The 23,865-nt window shown below is 35.1% G+C and overlaps 2 protein-coding genes across 3 annotated transcripts; one reads left to right on the top strand and one right to left on the bottom strand.

Moving 5' to 3' along the window:
* The first annotated feature begins 233 nt into the window (after window positions 1-233).
* Window positions 234-11,124, top strand: LOC142630266 (homeobox protein knotted-1-like 1). The gene is made up of 3 exons (XM_075804249.1): window positions 234-459; window positions 1,164-1,271; window positions 10,780-11,124. Exons 1-3 carry the CDS (start codon window positions 244-246, stop codon window positions 10,933-10,935), a joined length of 480 nt encoding a protein of 159 aa, XP_075660364.1. The 5' UTR covers window positions 234-243; the 3' UTR covers window positions 10,936-11,124.
* A 4,127-nt stretch (window positions 11,125-15,251) lies between these two features.
* LOC142631824 (uncharacterized) lies at window positions 15,252-23,429 on the bottom strand. Of its 2 annotated transcripts, none has more exons than XM_075806144.1 (4): window positions 23,204-23,429; window positions 20,405-21,527; window positions 16,607-16,658; window positions 15,252-15,553 (listed from the first exon to the last, which is right to left on the bottom strand). In XM_075806144.1, the coding sequence occupies exons 2-3, from the start codon at window positions 21,504-21,506 to the stop codon at window positions 16,648-16,650; spliced, it is 1,113 nt and encodes a 370-aa protein (XP_075662259.1). In that variant the 5' UTR covers window positions 21,507-21,527; window positions 23,204-23,429; the 3' UTR covers window positions 15,252-15,553; window positions 16,607-16,647. The 2 variants fall into 2 exon arrangements, with proteins under 2 accessions (XP_075662259.1, XP_075662260.1); XM_075806145.1 differs by having other exon boundaries at window positions 23,256-23,429.
* Between the last annotated feature and the right edge of the window lie 436 nt (window positions 23,430-23,865).

Below are 23,865 nucleotides of genomic sequence, written 5' to 3'. Positions count from 1 at the left end.
AAGGGACTGAATAAATAGAGGGTGTTGTACTAACAAAGCTCCCCATTGATCGAGAAACCCCTTGAAGTGTTGCTTTCGGGTATGTAAAAAGACAGAAAAGAGTGGAAGCAAAAAAGGCCATGCCAACCTCCATTTAGTGTTTTGACTGATACAATTTGCATGCATGGGTCAATCCGTTGGTCACTTCCAAAAATGGGAGCGTCTGTCTTACCTAATCGCTCGTACATTTGTTCTCTTTTATATATGAGCACATATGGTAAGGTTAACATACAACAATACAAGTTAATTTGGTCTGTCGGAAAAATGGAGGCTAAGAGTATATGCTGGGAGAAAGTAGAGAAAGTAGAAGAAGAAGAAGATGATGAAGTAATGGTAGGAGACCATGAGATCCTCAAGAGAAGAATCTCTAGCCATCCTTTGTATGGCCTCTTGATTGAGGCTCACTTGGGCTGTTTGAAGGTCCTCTCTCTCCCCCTCTCTCTGCATATCAAAAAACTGCCTTCATGTTTATTACAAATTTGATTTCTGCTTTTTCTATGAGAAAATGGCACTGGAGGATCCTACTAACAATTTCTATTGAAATAAACCTGTCTATAAGTTTGAAATTTTGAAGTAGCGGGTCAGCCAGAAACTTCATGATCTTTCTTTGCTACCTTAAAAAAAATTTAATTGCTTTATTTAATTTTTTTTTTTTTTTTAATTGAGAAGAGAGGGAGGGAGTGATTTGGGGACACATGACTATTTTTTGCCATAATTTATATTTTATTCAGGGGTACCGAACTTTGGATACTCTACAATCTACATTTCCATCAAAATATGTTCTTTGTTTTCCTTGACAAGCCGACTTCTCTTTTTACGTTTTAAGGGAATAAATTGTGCATGAATTCCTTGGTTCATGTTGCCAAGAACCAATTTGTGGCTGACCTTGCTATCTTTGAACCGATCCATAATAATATAGATGTCAAATTAGGTTTTCTACTTTATCTGAATACCCAAAAATAAGCATTGTCAGATTGCCTTGGTTTACTGTAGGTTTTTTTTTTTTTTTTTTTGGGGGGGGGGGGGTAACTTTTGATACAGGATTTGAGTATTCACTATTCACGAATCATGATGATGTATAATTCACTATTTTTCAGTCAATATTTACGTCCTTTTCACTTCAGGTTGGTGACATAGGGGAATTGTACATAAATCATAGCAGAGAACAGAAGCAACCAGAAAACAATGCCAGCTTTGGCATGGCTAATCGATCTGAGCTAGATCAATTCATGGTAAAATCCCAGTTACTCATAATTATTAACCAAAACCTCTCTCTCTCTCTCTCTCTCTCTCTCTCTCTCGTACACAGTTACACTACGACATACACACAGGCATTATAAAGTAATTCGTTGAGCTGAGTCTTTAATTTATAAGGTATGGACCTAGATGCCTTGACGCAGATTGGAGTAAAGTTCTCATATGGTCTAATACATGTTTGTGTCAAACCTAACATGATAGCTTTCACCATTTGCTTTTTCCATTCTCATTTTGATGAAATTAAAGCAATATTTCTTCGGAAATGACACAAGACCTGGGAATAAATGCATTGTCGTCAGTTCTTAGTAGACTACAAGTTCAAAATATGCAGTTTCACATGCCTATCCTTCATTAGTCCCGTACACATTGAATACATATATGTGACTATCAAAATATATTTACTTAATTTACTTAAAAAGACTTTAGAATGCATGAGCTGAAAGGAAAATATGAGAAGCAATTTGCTGCACGAAATATTTTTGTTTTCTGGACTTCTTGTAATGGTGTGTGTGTGTGTGTGTATATATATATATATAAACAAATTTCAACCATTAAATTTGAAGTGCTTTTCTTTCAAAAAAAATTTTGAATTACTTTTTATTCATTATTTTGATATACAAGAAACCTTTATGAACGTAAATCTATTGTCTCTCCCCACCATACACAGCTGTTCCTGAGGAGTTAAAGCTATGGTCTTTTAATTTCTTTGAACTGCCTAATCTAGTTCTTTAATTACCAGATCAACACTATAGACACGTACACAAGTATATTGTATTGGATTAATTAATTTCATCACAAATTATAAGGTTATGTTTGGTTACAATTTTTATTTTCCATTTTCAAAAACTTGTTTTTGGGAATATAAAAAAAAAATTTCTTGTATTTTTTAAATCAAGAACATGTTTGGTGGGTTGAAATTAAAAAAAAAAGTATTTAAAGAAAAAAATAGAAAATATTAAAATATGTTATTGCTATGATTTAAAATCTAATGCTAACTTATTAAATGTGACAAATTCATTAAATTAAATGCGTTTTATTGACTTTGCATGTTTTTAATTTCTTTCACAAATTGAGTTTTGAAAACAGTTTTTGTTTTCTATTTATTTTGAATTACCAAACAAGTTTTTTAGTCTCAAAAATAAAAAATTGTTTTTGAAAACAAATAATAAGAAGAAAATATAGTTACCAAACATTTATGTATTTCTGCTTATACACAATTTAAAAAAGATTTTTTTTAACACAAAGCCAGTGGCAAAGCCAAAAAGAACACGGCATTCATGTGAATGCTAAGAAATTTTCTAATGCAAAAAATATTCACAATAAATAATGTATTAATCATATTATATTTATTTATTAGAGTTTTTTTCACAAAAATAATTCATTTTTTAATTTTTTAGTGGTTAGATAGACATAAAGTACAACCTACATCAAGTTCAATTATTTTGGTAAAAGTATAACAGGTGTATTTATTTAATAAAGAAAAATTGGGGGGGGGGGGGGGTTATTTTATCTCTAACTAATATACAGTTTTTTAAAAGCATCACTTTTTTCTATATACATTTGTACTTTTAAACAATTATTCTTTAAAAAATTTGGTCAATGAAAAAAACTTGTCCAAATACACTCATCAAACATTTATGCACTTGAATCTTAATATATAGTTAATTTAACCTTTTTTTTTAGAAGGATAGTTAATTAAACTTGAAAAATTATATTTTGGGCTTATTATGCAATTATCCTTATATTTATTGCCAATTTTTTCTAAATATATTTGAACTTTTACACAATTATTATTTAAACAAATTAGGTCATACACTCATCAAACATTTAAGTACTTGAATCTTCGTAGTTTAACTTGAAAAATAATATTTTGAGCATATTAGGTAATTATCCTTATATTGATTGCTTATACACAAAAGTCTATATCATATCTAAATAAGAATACCTTCTCAAAAAAAAAAATATCTAAATGAGAATAAATTATTACTTAAAGAATTTGAGATGTGATTTTCATTATTTTATATTACTTTTAAAATTTAAAACTTATGTTCTTTTATTTTCTCATCTCTTTGATTAAAACTTTTGCTTTTTTTATATCATTGTTTTCTTTTTTTCTTTCTTGGTTCTTTTTGTTTTGGCTGAATGAATAATTTATTAGCGATATCAACATGAAATGCATGAAAATATTCACTAAAGAAAAAAAATCAAATAATATTATATTTTGAGGAAGGAATGAATCAATTGAATGTATTAGTATTTAGTGTTTTTTTTTTTTTTTTGGGTGGGGCAAGGGGCGTAATTGCCCTCCCGGCCCCCCTCAATCCCCTTGACTCCGGCCTCATACATGACCTTACATTAGCTTTTTTACACGCACTTTGTGTGCGTTCATAGGGTTAGGAATTGATTTCTCACCTAAAAAAGAAAAGGAATGATAAAAATAAATAAATAAATAAGTAGAAAAATACTTCTTGAAACTATTTGTAACCGCAAGTAGTTATATAAGCGGGTAGAAATGTTAGTAGAGGTAGAACGTGATGGATAGTTTTAAAATTTTCAATTTACTTGTCCTTAATTAATTTGTCTTATTGTTAGATAACTTTTAATTAGCTAATAGGGTTTTTTGAAAGCACAAAAAATGGACAACAAATTAAGATTTTTATTCCCTTAATAATAGTATAGATTGCCGTAGAGAATTACCCAAAAACCTACTATTTTACTGGTGTTGATCTGCATTAGGCTTTCACGAGGCAGCCAGTTAACACCTTTTTTTTATATTATAGAAACCTTATATAAATAAACTATTAGTTGTAAAATAACGCTATATATTCACGTTATATAAACTACTAATTGGAAAATAATACTATAGATTAGGAAATCTGGCTTGAAAATTTGAATATTCGTGGGTGGATCAGGATGGGCCTATTTCCTTACAAAGGGGCTAGGACAGACAAGCCCATGGGCCCTTGGCTTAAGATAGCCACTAATTTGTAGAATAAGTTGGCTATAGATGGATCATCCCTAGGAAGTAGGAACCCTGTGCAAGGTGGGCTCAATCTCCCCATCCGAATTCGGATGATGATCGAGCTGAAATGCCCCACGGATCTCCTTAGTTCAGGAGAAGCAAACTATCGCCTCTACATTGTCACCTACTCACGGCCACCCAACATTAAATTGAATAATTCCTATGAAGAGATAAGATCAAGTCTAAAACCGCCCCTTTTCAATGAGAACAAGGGATATGCAACAATTAAATACCACCACCACCGCCTTTTGCTTGGGATAAAGGGCCGAATATCTCACTTTTCAACTAAAATATTCTTTCCCGTGGGAGAGGTTGCGTGTGTGGTTGTGTTGTTTAAATAACATTTTTCGTTGTTTAAACAACACAACACGTATTTTTACAATACTTTTTCATCTACATGTATTTCCATAACACTTAAACAACGTAGAACAACATTACCAAACAGACCTTAATAAAATGGTGTGGATAGTAGATAACTTTCAGCTACAATAGGCTACTAGCAATGAGTTATAACAAGAGGTCAAAATAACAATTTTGTTGTAAGTGTGTTTTTAGTATTTGGGTTGCTAAAATGACTATTTAATCATTTTAGCAATCTCATTGTGAATGCTTTAAGATGGTAACTTTAAATGACCATTTTCAACCAATGACTTTATAGTTGAATTGACACCTCTCTATGAATAAAGTGTTTAAGGAGTCTAGGCATAAAAAGTTCAAGTTGCAGGATTATCAATATATTATAATTATTTCTTTAAAAAAATGGCATTTTCGTATTTAAATATCACATGAATAATATATAGTTCATTAGCCATTAATTTAGTTAATGTGTTCTATATTATAATTTTTAAAATTTAAAACCCATGATTCTTACTTTTTAATATGACTAATTCACATGAGTAATATTAGGAATATTAAATATTTTACTATTTAGGCCTTACAAACTGTCATATCACTAATTAGAAAACAAGCAAGTGATTCAAACATTTATTTATTATATTGTTTAAATTCTTATCACATCAATTTGTAAGTTTTGATGATAAAATTTGTAACGGTTTTAGTATTTTCCAATTACGTAATGGTAATTTGGTTGGATATCCATTAGTCCATAATTTTGGGGGAGGGGAAGGGGTGGGGAGGGTGGGGGGGAGAGGGGAATGTGAAAGTTATTACTACAAAATGCTTATAAACTAATGTAGCAATTGACAGTGGAATGCCCATTAATATGATAAAAGGGCGCAACAGAGGCGTTCATTCTTTGAGTAAGATCATCTAGGTCGAAAACTGGATGAGTGACCAGGTAGAATGGTAGTAATTGGAGATGTTGTGGCATGGAAAATGTGGATTTTTTTTGTGAACAATGAGGTTTTAAGAAATTTTTTCCCAAACAAGTTCATCGATATCTTGATCAACTTTAGACAAGTGAGAACAGTAAAGCAACTGGCTGCAAATAGGCTCAAAATCATCAAGGAAACCCATTAGAGATTGATGAAGTCATTGTTGCTATCGATACTGTTGAAATTGTTTGGTCTCAAAAAGTTATGTGAGTGATGACTTAGATAGGGCAGGTTGATTGCAAAGAAAGCACATACGGGAATGAAATTCAGTGATAAGCTCCCTTGACATGTGTTCGGGTCTATAGAAAGTGACCTTGAGCTGATATAGCTTGGCACCATTAGAGCTGGCATAATGAGAGGTAAACATTTTCCACACTTTCTTAATTGTTTCATAAATGACAAACTTCATGTTGATTGAGGGACTGGAAGCGCAGTGAAGCCAGGAAGTGATTGGGTTATTGGTGATATCCCAATCTTCAAGACATGATACGAAATCATTATCGATCATACATTCATACCAGCTTTCTTCATGGGAGCGTTACAATTCTTTATAATAAAGAGCTAGAGCTAGCGAACTCAAAAAAGTTATGCATAGGCTCAAAAAGTTAAATTATCCCCTATCATAAACTACGTAGATAAGGAGAGACTTGCAAGACACCATATGTGCCTTTTCTTTTTCTTTTTCTTTTTCTTTTTCTTTTCTTACTCTCTATTTTTTATGTTATAGGAATTTTATTGAGTGGTATGAATGAATTATATTTGAGTCCATATATGTTTAATACAAAGGATAAAGATGCCATTCAGTTCAACGTTAAATCATAAAGCTAAAGATAGTTGTGGAGATATATAATATTTATTTGTTAGTACATGTGATAGTTATCCTACTGGCTTAAGCTTACTATATTTTGTATTTTCATTATACTTATACTGTTTGTACTACACACATTGTATGCCTATATAAGACTTTCACTAGAACATTATTATACACACTTAATGTACATCAAATATACAAACCATTCTCCCTCTCTCTCTCTCTCTCTCTCTCTCTCTCTCTCTCTTAACATGGTATCAGAGTCACATTCTTGTAGCCCTCCATAGTTAGATCCACAACCACATGCTTCTGTAAACCACCAATGACGACAAAGAACCACTAGTGATAGCCAAGGAGTTCTCTTTCATGCCTTCCATCACCAAGCCTAAGTTATCGAAACTGGCCCCACATATTAGTTCCTTACACTCAGATCGATCGACATGCTTAAGAACAAAGGAATTTCAAGCCCTCGCTTGCCACATGCACCACCAGCAGATCCCATGCACCAGCCAGCTGCCGCCACATACCACACATGCAGTTCACTTCATAACCTACCATGTTAACCCTAGGCCACTCCATGCACACATCAGTGCCACAGGGTTGACCATTTACCCGTTGGCTTTGACCATTAACCATACATTGTTGACTTTGACAGTTAACTCGTCACTTTGACTTTGATCTACGTCACTATTGACTTTTTTGCCAGAGTTGATTTTTTCTCGTCATGTATTTCCTAGCTAATTTTCACATTCTGATTTCATTTTTGCATTCCATTTTTTCATTTGAGCTTCATTTTTCGTTATTAGAAAAACAACAACAACAATAACAACAAACAAACAAAAGACACCTACAAGTTCCTAGCTTCCATGGCTTAGCACCACAAAGTATCTCACCCCATCACTCTTGTGTTGGACGGTCTCACTACTTATCATGCTTGGTCCCAAAACATGTCAGTCTACCTCAAAGGGAGAAAAATGTGGAAATATGTTACCAGCAAGCTTCTCAAGCCTAAACCACTTATGGGTTATGATTCTGAAACTGAGGATGGTTATGATGCCCAACTTGAAGAATGAGAGAGTGCTCAAAAGAAGATATTATCATGGTTTATCAACAGTTTTATTCCTTTCATCAACATTGTTCTCCCTAGTATTGACACAACTAAAGCTGCTTGGGATTTCTTAGCCAATCAATACAAATACATTAATGACTTTGCTCTAGAGTTCCAACTTGAGTTCAAAATTTATCATATGCTTAAAGAATTAGGTTAGCCAATTTCTAATTATCACTCTCAAACTTCTGTTATGTGGGAACAATGTTCGTTGTAGCTCCACCTCTCAAGTGTGCTAAGGACATTGACTTGTTTGCCAAGTACCATGATCGACTCTGGTTTATGCATTTTATGATGAGTCTTCAAGATAACTTTGAGCCCACCAGGGCAGCTTGCTTAGTTACTCTCCAACTCCTTCACTTGACACTGAAGTTAAAGATCTCATATCTGAGGAGAACCGTCGGCCTACTCATTACATGTCATTCTCTAACCATGTATTAGCCATGCCTCCTACTCCTCCACAAACTACTACTACTTTTAGCTCTGTTCTTCCATAGAATAAGTCATGAAGCTCTACCCTCTCAGTCATCAAAGGGCTCTCACTACGAGTTTTCTTGCACCAAGGGACATGATATCTCTATCTACCATAAACTTCAGAAATTCCTGCAAAAGAAGAACAAAGGTCACCTTCCTCAGGCAACTGCTATCCTTCATATCCATCTTTGACCTTCTCACTCACTACAGCTGACATTGAGGCAGTAGTTCAACATGTTTTATCTCGTACCTTCATTGCCCTTTTTGTCACCTTAGGTATTCATTCTTGGTTTTTTGATGATGTACGTTGTAACCACGTGACTTATGATGCATATCAATTCTTAAAAAAAAACACCTTTAGCATGCCCCACTTCCATTTATACAGTTGATGGTACGTTTATGCTTATTAGTCATAAAGGAACAATTTTTTCATCTATTTTATCCCTTAGTGACAACTATCTCATTTAAAACTTGTTCATCAACTTGCTTTATGTTGACCGAATTTGTGAGCTATGAGTAGATCTTCTATTTACTAATCATGGTGTGGATGTGCAAGATCCTCGGATAGGCTGTAAGATTAGGCGTATGTTTCAGGTCCAAAACAAGTTTGACACCTCTGTCATGCACTTTATGGCCTTAAGCAAGCTTCTTGAGCTTGGGTTGAAATGTTTAGCTTAATGGTTTCTCATCAAGGTTTCATTTCGAGTCCATATGACACAAATGTCTTTGTAAATCCTCTATTGGTATCACTCTTATCCTCCTTTATGTTAATAACATGATTATTACTAGAAATGACCTTGCAAGTATTTCTGCTCAGAAATTCCTTACTCATCATTTTGGGATGAGGGATCTAGGCACTCTTAGCTATTTCCTTGGGCTTGAGATTACTTCCTTCTCTGATGGATACTATCTTTCCAATGTCAAATATTCTTCAAATCTTCTATCCAAGGCCAATCTCACAAATAACAAGAGTGTTTCCACTCCCTTAGAAAACAATGCCAAACTCACTCTCTTGGATGGTGAACCTCTATCGGATGTCACTCGCTATCGTTAACTGGTTGGTAGTTTGATTTACCTCACGATCACTTGCCCTGATATTGCCCATGACATGAGCCTTGTTAGTAAGTTTATGGATGCCCCTCACTTTGTTCACTATGCTGTCATTCTTCGGATTCTCTAATACGTCAAGGGTACACTCTTTCATAGTCTTCACTTTTACTCTCGATCTTCTCTTGAGCTTTGTGCCTATTCAAATGCCGATTGGGTTGGTATCCCATAGACCATTGCTACATATAGGTTTTTGCCTCTTGTTGGCTACTTCTCTTGTCTCCTAGCGTTAGCAAGAAACAAGATGTTGTTTCTCACTCTAGCATAGAGGTGAGTCTTGTACCATTTCTAACACCATTGCTATGATCATATGGCTTCAATAGCTCTTGGCTGACTTGGATGCTCCATAGACTACTAAAACTCCTTTTTATTGTGACAACCATAGTGCTATTCACATTGCTCACAATGATATCTTTCATGAAAACACCAAACACATTAAAACGACTACCACATCACTCGTCATCATCCCAAGAATGGAAATCTCCGATTGTACACCATCTTCTCGGTTGATCAACTTGCTGATATTTTCTCCAAGCCGCACCAACCCAATCGTCTTCAAAATTTTATATTCAAACTCTAGTTGGCATCTTCCATGCCACCTTGAGTTTGAGGGGGCATTTAAATAAATAAACAAATATATATATATATATATATATATATATTTATATCTGTGTGTGTGTGTGTGTGGGGGTGTGTGTGTGTGTGTGTGTGTGTGGGGGGGGGGGGGGGGGGGGGGGGGGTTAGCTTAGTGGGCTTAAGCCCATTATATTGTGTACTTGCCCTATACTCAAATTGCTTATACTACACATAGTATGCCTATATAAGGCTTTCGTTTATACAGTGTTATACATACAATATATATATATATATATATCTCAATATACAAACTATTCTCTGCCTCACTCTGTCTTTATATTCTGAACATCATAAACCCTAATAAAGTATAAAAAATTAATTACATCAACCTAATTTTCACTACAGTGACTTGAAACTATCAGATCGTCTAAATATTTCATTTGAATGTTCTTAGGAGCAGGTTTGTATGTGTACAATCGTACTATTGTCTGTGTAAGGTAGTGGTAGCTAACCAACTGATAAAAAAATAATTAGATGAGGACTTATATGAACTGGAACAAGCACACGATTCTACTGTAGTTCTTTTCATTTTCTTTGTTTAATATACGTGGTTTTGTTATTATCATAAAGCTAAAGATAATTGTGGAGACACATAATATTTCATTAACCCTAATAAAATCTAAAAAAAATCAATCACATCAACCAAATTTTCAACAATTTAGATGAACCAGTGCATCTCACCTTATAATACAAACTATCAATTATAAAATTTCAATTGAAATTTTTTCTCTACACTAACATGAAACTATCAGATCATCTGAATATTTCATTTGAATGTTTTTAGGATCAGTTTTGTATGTGTACAATCATTCTATCTTCTGTGTAAGGTAGTTGTAACTAACCAACTGATAAAATAGTTTTTAGATGAGGACTCATACCAATTGGAACAAGCAATAGAAGAGACGATTCTACTCTAGTTCTTTTGATTTTCTTTGTTTTATATACGTGGTTTACTGATTAATATACTTTTAATTTTGGTTGAAATGGACAGGAAGCATATTGCATGGCATTAGCAAAGCTGAAAGAAGCAATGGAGGAACCTCAACAAAAATCAATGGCTTTCATAAAAAACATGCATTCACAACTTGAGGAGCTCACAAGCATGCATCCGGTACCTGCTGAACATGACACCACTTCTGGTGAATGAACTTAGAGAGTGTGCAATGCTACTTTCTTTGGTTACTTTAGATGCTTAACTAATTAACTTGTATCTGAGACAAGAATTAGCATCAATATGACAGTGTGGCAATTTTATTTCAATTATTACTGCTGAGACGTTCACATTAGAGCAGAAGATTATGCAATATCACTACCTAGAGCAATACATTTTCCTTGAGATGTCTTTGTTTTCATGACTACTTGCTGCTATATGGGATTGCATATATATATTTCAGCATCTCATTGGCCTTATCACTTTTGGTTTCAAAAACAGCTATTTCTTTTTCATTTTTTTTAAGCCCAAATGGAATGATGATTTGTAGGTACAAAATTTTGAATCATTTTCTAATTCCTTCCAATTTTTTTGTCAGGTGTGAAACACTTCTCTGATTTATTGTGGGGTACATGAATTTTTTAAGTTTTACGTGTCTTACACCTAGATGCAAATGGAATGAACTTGGAGTATTTTTTAAAAATTTACCGGTTTGTTATAGTTAGTTTGTAGCTAGATTGATTGTTACTTTTTTTTTTTTTAAAGTGAAGAGTGATTGTTACTCTCTTTCTTATAGTTATAGGCTGCGTAGTGCGTAGAGCCTGTAAGTTATAACTATAATAAGAAAGAGAGCAACAATAAATCTTACTCTTTTGTTAACTATATGGATTATGGATGCTCTAGTTATAAAAAATAAAAACTAACAAGAAAACAAGACACGAGCCTTACCTAAAATTCACAAGGCGAGGTCCGTGTCAAAAGTATGGACCATCTAGACCTAGCTAGATGGCATCCTTTCTGCACTGAAAATACGCGCTATATTCTCAACATCAAGGTTTCAAATAACCTAGCTAAAAAAAGTGTTGGAAATAAAGGAGAGATAATACCTGAATTTTCCTTGAAAATTACACAATTTGATTTTACCAAAAAAAAAAGGTGGCAGAGATGAGGCGTGGACCAAGTCACTGTCTTGAGACAAATCGTGCCGTCTACGGTATATCCGATGTAGTTAGACAAATAGTTTCTGCACGTTGTCCCCAGGATACAACAGCCCAGCCAACTTTGTTGATTATCCTTGCGAGCCAACATTGCTCGTAGGATATAAGCTCTCTATAGTATTTTCTTTTCCCAGAAAAATTTTGTAAAAGATAAAATGTTTTTTGTGAGTAGTAAGAAGCAAAAGATAGTAAGTGTTTAAGAAAAAAATTGTTTCTAAAAAGTTTGCAGCTTTGCAATTCAAAATAAAAGTGTGTATATAACTTTTATTTCCTTCCATGTATATATATAACGAGATATGTTGCTTGTCATTAGCCAAAAAAGTAAAACGTCTTCTATATTTAAAACTTTAAACGATCATAAATAAATAAATATATATATATATATATATATATATACACACATATATATTATATAAACCGGTCAAACTTTTGTACGTTGAGAACAAGAAGGAAAGGATCATAATCCCAAGCATTTAATGGCCCATTATTACAATAGCTTTTCAAAAGTCTTTTCGCTGAATTTATATTACAAAAATTGCTAGCTCTAATTCTGCCGTTTACTCTCAAAAAGATTGCTAGTTGTTTGACCGCTTTCCATTAAACCAAATAGTAAACATTTTTGTATATATGGTAACTTATTATAACATAAAATAATTTAGCAATAGCTGTACAATTAAGTGCTGAAGATTCTTGCATATATAACGTTATTATGCCATATTTAAATAAGAACGTTTGAATGCAAAACGTTTAGAATGGAAAGTACACTAAAAGCTGACAATATATGGTAATAAAATTCACATTAATTTTCAGAGATTTCCTAATTAAAACGATTGATATAATTATTCAAATTTTGAATTATATTTGAATTTTCAAAATTTAGCAATTAATGTATCTGACATTAAGGGATAATTGATTTCCTCAATTCACATAAATGAGTATTAAAATAAATATGATATTTTTTATAAGAATATCCAACAAAAAGTTATTATCAAATGAATCATACGCACATATGCCGTCAAAATAATGAGAAAGAACTTTTGTTTATCACATTCCATTCGGTCACAAAGGCAGAAAATTTTTCAGGCCAAGATTATATAATGATATGAAAAATTTTAGAATTAGGAACTTATCTAAATAATAATATTTAATTTAGAATTTTCCGTTATATTTATAATTCAATAAAAATCATAGATTGGCCAATAAGCTTAACTAAGTTGTTTGCAAGTGCTAAGTAGAGAGTGTGATCATGGAGTTTTAGCAGTAATATAATATATTCTATAAAACTGTCAAGAAGAAAACATTTTTTTTTTATATACAAGATAGAATTCTACTCTAACCTAATCTAAGTGTATATGTGTGTGAAGCTCCTTCATGGAGACTTGAACCATGACCTTTGCTCCCCACACCCCACAAGTACTTATACTTGTGGAGTGACCATCGCACCAAAGGTGTGCGGTGGTAAGAAGAAAATATTTAACTATAACACTATAGTCATGGACAATAAAAATAAAAATAAAAATAGTGAGGCACAAGTTCATAAAATCTAGGGTAAACTACGTATTTGGTTTTTATCATTTACAACATATTTCAATTTGGTCCCTAACCTTTTCGTACTGTGTCAATTTAGTCACTACCGCTATCTCTTGGTTGGAAATTGCTAACGTAGCAAACGGTCAAAATAAAAACTTAGTTTATTTTCATATCAACGGAAAGTAATTTTTATTTTAGCCGTTAGTCACATCAGCAATTTTCATTGAAGAGATAACGACAGAGACTAAATTAACACGACATTGAAATGTTAGGGACCAAATTAACATAATTAAAAGGTTAGGAACCAAATTAAAATATAATGTAAAAAATAGGGATCAAGTATGTAATTTACCGTTTTATATATATATATATATATATATATATATATATATATATATATATATATATATATATATATATATATATATATATATATAAAACATTGCTATAATTTTTTTTTAAGACTCCACTATTATGATATTTTATACACAAGATCATAGGAAACCCCAATCTCTCATTTATTGATATCTGTAGTTTCTTTTAAATTAAATAATAATGGTAGAGGTAAAAAAAGGAGTTGCAAAAGGTATGCATATACAATGTAAAAGATCTATAGTTCAATCCCTGCTTACACAAAAAAATAAAATAAAATAAAATTAGTGTCTTAATCTGATGATAAAGACTAAATAACATTCATCAGAAGTGAACGCTATATGTTAAAACTATTACTCAAAAAAAAATCATACAATGTTTCTACACCTATAAATTTTTTTCGAGGATATTCTACCGCTATAGATTGAGAAGTTTCATGAGACATATAATAATATAAGAGATGGGTTTAAGTTACACATGGTGTAACTTTACAAAATTTAGAGTTACACATTTTTTTAAATCATAGATTTTTAATAGATCTAATGGTCAAAATAACACTACTAACTTTGTCAGCATTAAATATTTAATGCTTGCTAAATCATTTAATCCATTTAATACTATAACACTATTGGCCATGTCAGCATTGAATATTTGGACCTGTAGAGCAACAGATGCAGTAGCAGGTGCAGCACGATGATGCAACTGCCACTAATGAAGGAAGATGGTGCAATGGTGTCGTTTTGAGTTCATTCCTCAGAGTTAAGAGATCAGCCACAAAATGTACTGTATCACTTAAAGAAAATGTGAAACGCAGGGTTTGGAGTATCAGGCAATCAGTTAGCCTTTAATTTACAATTAGGCACGTGTGATTAGCTGTTAAATCAGTTATAACTGATTCTGTTGTGTTAAGCCACTCTCTCTCTTTCATCTATGCGTATATAATCATAAATAGACTCTTATTATGTAATTCATCCAGCCATTTTATGCAATATATTGAAGTATTCTGTAGAATATTCTCTCAATTTCTTCATGGTATCAAATTCTTGCTTCCATGGCTTCTGCGAATCCAAATTCTTCCTCAACCTCAACTACCGTGCCTACAATGGCTAATTCCATTGCACACATCAATCCCTCACTATTGCTACTCTCGAATATGTCTCTATGATGACTGTGAAGCTTGATTACTCCTATTACATCATTCGGAAGCACCAAATTGAGGTAATTTTGGAAACCTATTCTATGATCGATGCCATTGATGAATCTGCTATGGCACCAGATCAATTCTTGAAGGATTCCTGTCACGCCCCAAATCCCAAAGGGTTCAAAGCGTGAGAAAGACATCTCAAGTACCTGTAAATTTTTTTTTTTTTTTTCTTTTCGACAATTCAATCCACATAAATCCTATCAAGTATCAACATCAAAAATTATCTTAATAATTTCATTGAATATACTCTCAAGGTAAGTCAGAGCTCTAAGCATTAATTACAAAGACCATTGGCCACAAAAGAATAGGAGGTCGAATAATTACATTTCAACAGCTTGTCCCATCAGTGGGAAACATAGTCACAACCACTATAATATACAAAAGAATGAGTCAAGCCTATTCTAAAATGTACATCATCAAATAAACTCCATTACAAAAGTTCAGCCTCCATCAGTAGTTAGTCTAACTACTATTAGCCACCAAAAGCTGTCTCAAAATATTGTTGCCTACTCTGAAAAGTTTATAAAAATAATGGGATGAGACTAGGCCCAGTAAGTAGCATAATTAATGGGGGTAGGGGAAATGCAAGTTCCAACTTCAATAATAATAATATGACAAGAATGGTTAAATAATGAAATACCAAATTTCTCTAAGTAACTACCTTGAAACAATATACTATAATCTGTGAGCACTAACAATATAAATTCCAAAGCCATAATATCTAATATAAGACAAATTATCACAATAATATACCACACTACCACATATACCGATCAAGGGATCCACCCATTCACAATTGGCATGATATTGTCCTCTCTGGTATGTAGACTCTTGGCCCCATGGACAGCGGCCTCACCCATACCCTCAAGTTTTTCTCTCCCCCCATGGGCAGCAGAGAGAGCGCGTCAAATAGGCCCTCTCTTGCATGTGGTCTCTTGGCCCCATGGACAGCAGCCTCACCCACACACAATTAAGGAACCTCTTCCCCCCATGGACAGCAGGGAAGAACGCGTCATCCAAAGTGAAAGAGCACTGACCTAGATTTGATTCCGTTGTCACAAAGACTACGAAAACCAAATCGGGTGATCACCGGGAAATCACACATGGCATGGTGTTAAAACTATATAATGCTCACAAGTTACGTTACTTTGAAACATATAGTTTATATTCAAGTAGTTTCAGAAAAACCTTAAATAATCTACTTCCACAAAGTTTGTAAGGTTTTCAATTTCATTCTTGCCACAAAGATTTTCTATCAATTTCTCAAATACTAAGACAAGATAAGCATCTTTAAATTTTCTATTATACCATAGAATCCATAATTTCCTTATCAAAGATTAAATAAAAGATGCTCATTTTTCTATATCAACAATTCATGCATTTCCCCAAATGTAATACCAAATATGATGCATTTTTATATATGATAATATGTAATAGGGTCACAACGCGACAATTTTAAGAAAGCATATATCCATATATAATTTTCCAAAATGTGTTTGACCCAAAAACATCGTTTGTGAAATATGGAAATTTTCTAAAAGTATCCCATTAAGAAGCTACTTACCTCGCAACCACAAAATCCTAACTCTCCAAACTCCAAGGAGATTAGCTAGAACCTCAAAAAAAATGATGAAGATGCTTATGGGTTCCTAAGAATTTTTCCGGTGATCTTGCCGGAAAAATGATGGTGAAATGGTGTGTTTTGGAGAGGAGGCCGGCGGGTGAGGTGAGGAATGAGTGTGTTTAGGTGAAGAGAAAAGAAAGAAAAATGAAAGAGAGAAAGAAAGATGAGAGCCGGCCAAAAAAGGGAGAAGAAATAAGAGAAAATGAGTGGTGGAGAGTGATGGGTAGTGGGGTTAGGTGGGGGGCACGTGGGAGGGCTTAAAACTTGACCTTTCCCTTTTTTTTTTTTTTTTTTCTGACAGGGACGTGACATTCTTCCCCTCTTATAAAAATTTCGTCCCCGAAATTCTACATACCTTAATTTTGAAAAAGGCTTGGGTATCTTGACAACATATCATCTTCACGCTCCCAAGATGCCTCTTTCTCTGAGTGATTCTTCCAAAACACCTTTACCCAAGCTATTGTCCTTTTGCGTAGCACTTGCTCTTTAGGGTCCAAAATCTCTATCGGAACTTCTTCATATGATAAATCATCTCTAATCTGAAGAGGCTCATAACTCAAAACATGATAAGAGTCAGGAATGTATTTCCTCAACATAGACTCATGGAAAACATTATGAATTCCTGACAAGGCCGGTGGTAGGGCAATTTTATATGCAACTTCGCCCACTCACTCCAAGACCTCAAAAGGCCCTACATACCTAGGGCTTAACTTACCTTTTTTACCAAATCTCATTACTCCTTTCATAGGTGCAACCCGTAGGAAAACTTTATCTCCAATTTCAAGTTCCAAAGCCTTCCTTTTAATATCATAAAAGCTCTTTTGTCTACTTTGGGCTGCTCGTAGTCGATCACGAATCATATTTACCTTTTCACAAGTCCTCTGAATAATCTCTGGCCCCAATATTTTTCGTTCTCCCACCTCATCCCAACAAATCGGGGATCCACACTTTTTCCCATACAAAGCCTCATAAGATGCTGCTTTAATACTTGAATGATAACTATTATTGTAAGCAAACTCCACCAAAGATAAGTGACTAGCCCAATTCCCCTTAAAATCCAAAACACATGCTCTCAACATATCTTCTAGAGTTTGAATAGTCCTTTCAGATTGTCCATCTGTCTGAGGGTGGAAAGCTGTGCTAAAATCCAATCTAGTACCCAAGGCCTTTTGCACACCACCCCAAAAACGAGAAGTAAACCTTGGGTCCCTATCTGAAACAATAGAAGTAGGTACTCCGTGAAGTCTCACAATCTCATCAACATAGAGCTGAGCTAACTAATCAAGAGAGTAGTTCATCCGAATAGGGAGAAAATGAGCCGATTTTGTCATTCTATCAACAATCACCCAAATAGCATCATGCCCCTTAGGAGATCTTGGCAATCCAGAAACAAAATCCATAGTAATTTTCTCCCACTTCCATTGGGGAATAGGAAGTGGTTGCAACAAACCCGAGAGTCGTTGATGCAATACCTTAACCTGCTGACAAGTCAAACATTGCTCTACGAAGTGAGCAATCTCCCTTTTCATATTATTCCACCAAAAGTTTTCATGAAGATCATGGTACATCTTTGTACTACCCGGATGTATTATATATGGGGAATAGTGAGCCTCCTCTAGAATCTCCTTTTTAATCAATGGATCATTTGGCACACAAAGTCTACTCCCAAATCTCAAAACACCACCCTCAGAGATAGAAAATTCAGATTTCTTTCCACTACGCACCTCATCCATAATTTTCTTTAGATGTGGGTCATCGGCCTGTGACAATTTAATTCTTTCCACCAAAGTTGGTTGAACACACAAACTAGCCAAGTAGGCCTCAGAATGGCCCATAACAACCTCAATCTCCATCCCTTCAAGATCCCGAATAATTTCCTTTCGAGAGGTTACTAAAGCAGCTGAAAAACTTGAAGGCTTTCTACTAAGAGCATCAGCTACAACATTAGCCTTACCAGGATGATAGTTAATAGAACAATCATAATCCTTAACCAATTCCAACCATCTTCGTTGCCTCATATTTAACTACTTTTGGGTAAAGAAATACTTCAAACTTTTATGATCAGTGAAAATCTCGCATCTTTCCCCATTCAAATAATGTCTCCAAATTTTCAAAGCAAAAACAACTGCAGCCAACTCCAAGTCATGAGTGGGGTAATTTTTCTCATAATTTTTCAACTGACGGGAGGCATAAGCCACAACCTTCCCATTTTGCATCAACACACAACCAAGTCCCTTATGAGAAGCATCACTATAAATGACAAAACCCCCTGTACCTGAAGGGATAGTTAACACTGGAGCTGTGACCAACCTCTGCTTTAGCTCTTGGAAGCTTTTCTCACAATCTTCCTTCCACTCGAATTTAACATTCTTCCGAGTTAGTTGTGTCAAAGGAGCTGCAATGCGGGAAAACCCCTCTACAAATCTTCTATAGTAACCGGCCAAGGCCCCGAAACTTCTAACCTCACTCACATTTGTAGGCCTATCCCAATTAATCACAGCTTCTATCTTATTAGGATCCACTGTAATTCCATCCTTAGATATCACATGACCCAAGAACACCACTTGATTCAACCAAAATTCACACTTCTTTAGCTTAGCATACAACTTCCTTTCTCTTAGAATCTGTAAAAAAATCCTCAAGTGTTCTTCATGCTCTTTTTGACTCTTAGAATAAATCAAAATATCATCAATGAACACAATGACAAATCGATCCAAGTACTCATGAAATACCCTATTCATCAAATCCATAAAAGCAGCAGGGGCATTAGTTAATCCAAACGGCATCACCAAAAACTCATAATGACCATATCTAGTCCGAAAGGCCGTCTTTGGTATATCCTCACCCTTAATCTTCAAGGCGGTGGTAACCGAACGAAGATCAATCTTAGAAAAGACTTGTGCTCCTTGCAACTGATCAAATAAGTCATCAATACGAGGCAAAGGATATTTATTCTTAATGGTGACTCTATTAAGCTCACGATAATCAATACATAACCTCATAGACCCATCCTTTTTCTTGACAAATAAAACTGGAGCTCCCTAAGGCGAGGCACTAGGGCGAATAAACCCCTTGTCCAACAATTCTACCACTTGCTCCTTAAGCTCTTTCAACTCACAATGCCATTCTATAAGGTGCCTTAGAAATAGGTGCGGTCACAAGGAAGGAGATCAATAGAGAACTCAATCTCACGATCCGGGGGCAACCCAGGTAAATCATCAGGAAAAACATCCGAAAATTCCCTCACAGTGGGAATGTCTCCTATCTCCAATTCCCTACTTTGTAAATCCACTACACTAGCAAGGAATCCTTGGCATCCCTTTCTAAGCAAGCGGTTTGCTTGTATGCATGATATCACACAAGGCATTAAAGGCAAACATGAAGCCTTAAATAAAAATTCTGATTCACCTGAAGGCCTAAACACCACTTCTTTCTCAAAACAATGCACACTAGCATGGTAAGAAGCCAACCAATCCATACCCAAAATAACATCAAAATCATGCATATCCAACAACACCAAATCAGCCAATAACTCTCTACCCTCAATACAAATAATACAAGACTTAAGCACAAGATTAGTCATTAAAGTATCACCAACAGGGGTAGAAACCGATAACTCAAAGTCAAGTAGTTCGAGGCTTTTATCATGATTCTTAGCAAATGCACAAGAAACAAAAGAATGCGTAGAACCAGGATCAAAAAGAACTTTAGCATGTGCAGAGAACAAGGGAAGTATACCTGCCACCACTGTATCCATGGCCTGAGCATCCTGAGTAGTCAAGGCATACACTCTACCTTGCACCTTCTTCCCATTGTCATTACCCTTTGTAACTTGAGATGAGGAAGAGGAGCCCGAGCCCTTAGAACTTGGGCAATCTCTAGCAAAGTGTCCGGGTTGCTTACAAACAAAACAAATCTTGACCCCATCACAATTTTGTCCATCATGAAGTTTACCACAACGAGAGCAAGACTTCTTATCACCAGACTGAGGATAGGCACTCTTGCTATGCCTAGAAGATTGTCCTCTATTACTCGAGTTTTTAAAGAATCCTTTCTTATGCCCTTGACTCTTACCATGTTGAGAAGGAAAGGGCCCTTGTTTCTTTTCACTCTCCTTGGCATTGAAGTTGTGCTTATAATCTTCTTCAAGACTCATTGCCCGCTTCACAGCCTCAATATAAGTATCCACTCCAAAGGCTATAATGAGAGGGCGAATCCTACCATCAAGGCATTCCCGAAACTTTTTCACTTTCTTAGACTCATCTGGAATTAAGTAAGGAGCAAAGCGAGAGAGCTCAACAAACTTAGCGGCATACTCCTCCACTGTCATAGCCCCCTGAACCAAATCAGAAAATTCTCTTGCCTTACGATCCCTCACTACATCTGGGAAGTAAGTCCCATTAAAAGCTTCCTTAAACTTCTCCCAAGTAATGGGAGTGCTCAACAAACCCTCAGCACCTTTCCACCATCTCTCAGCAGGACCCTGAAGAGTATAGGTGGCATACTCCACCTTTTCAGCATCAGTGCATCTAAGAGCTCTCAGTAATTTTTCCATCTTTAGCAGCCAGTTCTCTGCTGCTATAGGATCAGGTCCCCCATCAAAAGTTGGAGGGTTTTGCTTATTGAACTCCAAAAAAAGGCAACCATCCCTCCTCCGTTCACCACCCTGGACTGCTCTAGCAATCCTAGCATAAATCCTGTCTGCCACTGTCTCCTCATCAATCTCACCACCATCAGGAGTGACAGGTCTCTCACGCTCTTGGCGTTGCCTATGGCCATGCTCAGGAGCTGTAACCTCATCCACATGCCTTACTTTACGTGCTTTCTTTTTAGGAGGCATAGTGTACCAAAGTACTTATACCTATACCCAAGAAACAAGCAAGTAAATCACAAGGCAACATAGAAGGTTAACACAGAAAAGATAAAGAAGAAAAGGAATAGCAGGTGGAAGCTGAAACAAAGGTATAAAATAAGGAATTCATCAACCCCTAATGCTCTGACTTAGATCAAAATCAATTCCTATTTTCAAAAGTCTACAGAATCATAACCTATGCTCTGATACCATAACTGTCACACCCCAAATCCCAAAGGGTTCAAAGCGTGAGAAAGACATCTCAAGTACCTGTAAATTTTTTTTTTTTTTTTTCTTTTCGACAATTCAATCCACATAAATCCTATCAAGTATCAACATCAAAAATTATCTTAATAATTTCATTGAATATACTCTCAAGGTAAGTCAGAGCTCTAAGCATTAATTACAAAGACCATTGGCCACAAAAGAATAGAGGTCTGAATAATTACATTTCAACAGCTTGTCCCATCAGTGGGAACCATAGTCACAACCACTATCATATACAAAAGAATGAGTCAAGCCTATTCTAAAATGTACATCATCAAATAAAATCCATTACAAAAGTTCAGCCTCCATCAGTAGTTAGTCTAACTACTATTAGCCACCAAAAGCTGTCTCAAAATATTGTTGCCTACTGCGAAAAGTTTATAAAAATAATGGGATGAGACTAGGCCCCGGTAAGTAGCATAATTAATGGGGGTAGGGGAAATGCAAGTTCCAACTTCAATAATAATAATATGACAAGAATGGTTAACTAATGAAATACCAAATTTCTCTAAGTAACTACCTTGAAACAATATACTATAATATGTGAGCACTAACAATATAAATTTCAAAGCCATAATATCTAATATAAGACAAATTATCACAATAATATACCACACTACCATATATACCGGTCGGGGGATCCACTCCTTCACAACCGGCATGATATTGTCCTCTGCAGTATGCGGACTCTTGGCCCCGTGGACGGCGGCCTCACCCATACCCTCAAGGTTTTTCTCTCTCCCCATGGGCAGCGAGAGCGCGTCAAATAGGCCCTCTCTTGCATGTGGTCTCTTGGCCCCATGGACGGCAGCCTCACCCACACACAATTAAGGAACCTCTTCCCCATGGACAGCAGGGAAGAACGCGTCATCCAAAGTGAAAGAGCACTGACCTAGATTTGATTCCGTTGTCACAAAGACTACGAAAACCAAATCGGGTGATCACCGGGAAATCACACATGGCATGGTGTTAAAACTATATAATGCTCACAAGTTACGTTACTTTGAAACATATAGTTTATATCCAAGTAGTTTCAGAAAAACCTTAAATAATCTACTTCCACAAAGTTTGTAAGGTTTTCAACTTCATTCTTGCCACAAAGATTTTCTATCAATTTCTCAAATACTAAGACAAGATAAGCATCTTTAAATTTTCTATTATACCATAGAATCCATAATTTCCTTATCAAAGATTATATAAAAGATGCTCATTTTTCTATATCAACAATTCATGCATTTCCCCAAATGCAATACCAAATATGATGCATTTTTATATATAATAATATGCAATAGGGTCACAACACGACAATTTTAAGTAAGCATATACCCATATATAATTTTCCAAAATGTGTTTGACCCAAAACATCGTTTGTGAAATATGGAAATTTTCTAAAAGTATCCCATTAAGAAGCTACTTACCTCGCAACCACAAAAGCCTAACTCTCCAAGCTCCAAGGAGATTGGCTAGAACCTCAAATAAAATGATGAAGATGCTTATGGGTTCCTAAGAATTTTTCCGGTGATCTTGCCGGAAAAATGATGGTGAGATGGTGTGTTTTGGAGAGGAGGCCGGCGGGTGAGGTGAGGAATGAGTGTGTTTAGGTGAAGAGAAAAGAAAGAAAAATGAAAGAGAGAAAGAAAGATGAGAGCCGGCCAAAAAAGGGAGAAGAAATAAGAGCAAATGAGTGGTGGAGAGTGATGGGTAGTGGGGTTAGGTGGGGGGCACGTGGGAGGGCTTAAAACTTGACCTTTCCCATTTTTTTTTTTTTTTTTTCTGACAGGGACGTGACAATTCCTCTGGTAATTTTACCATTGAGGTTAATCCTGCTTTTCTCAATTAGGAGAATCGTGAACAAGCGCTTTTCACCTTCCTCAATTCTACGCTTTCTCCATCTGTTCTTGCTCTTACTTTAGGACAGAAATCTATTAGAGGTGTATGGAAGGTCTTAGAAAAGCGTTTTGCTTCAGTTTATAGATCTAATATTAAGAGTCTCAAAATTGAGTTGAATGCTATGAAGAAAGTTACAGATTCTATTGATGTGTACTTTCAGAAGATCATGCAAATTAGGGATAAGTTGGCT

The sequence above is a fragment of the Castanea sativa genome, chromosome 4 (genome assembly GCF_040712315.1).
Source record: "Castanea sativa cultivar Marrone di Chiusa Pesio chromosome 4, ASM4071231v1".
Lineage (NCBI taxonomy): Eukaryota > Viridiplantae > Streptophyta > Magnoliopsida > Fagales > Fagaceae > Castanea > Castanea sativa.
The sequence above is the reverse complement of the archived record's forward strand: the minus strand, read 5'-3'. Positions and strand labels throughout refer to the sequence as shown.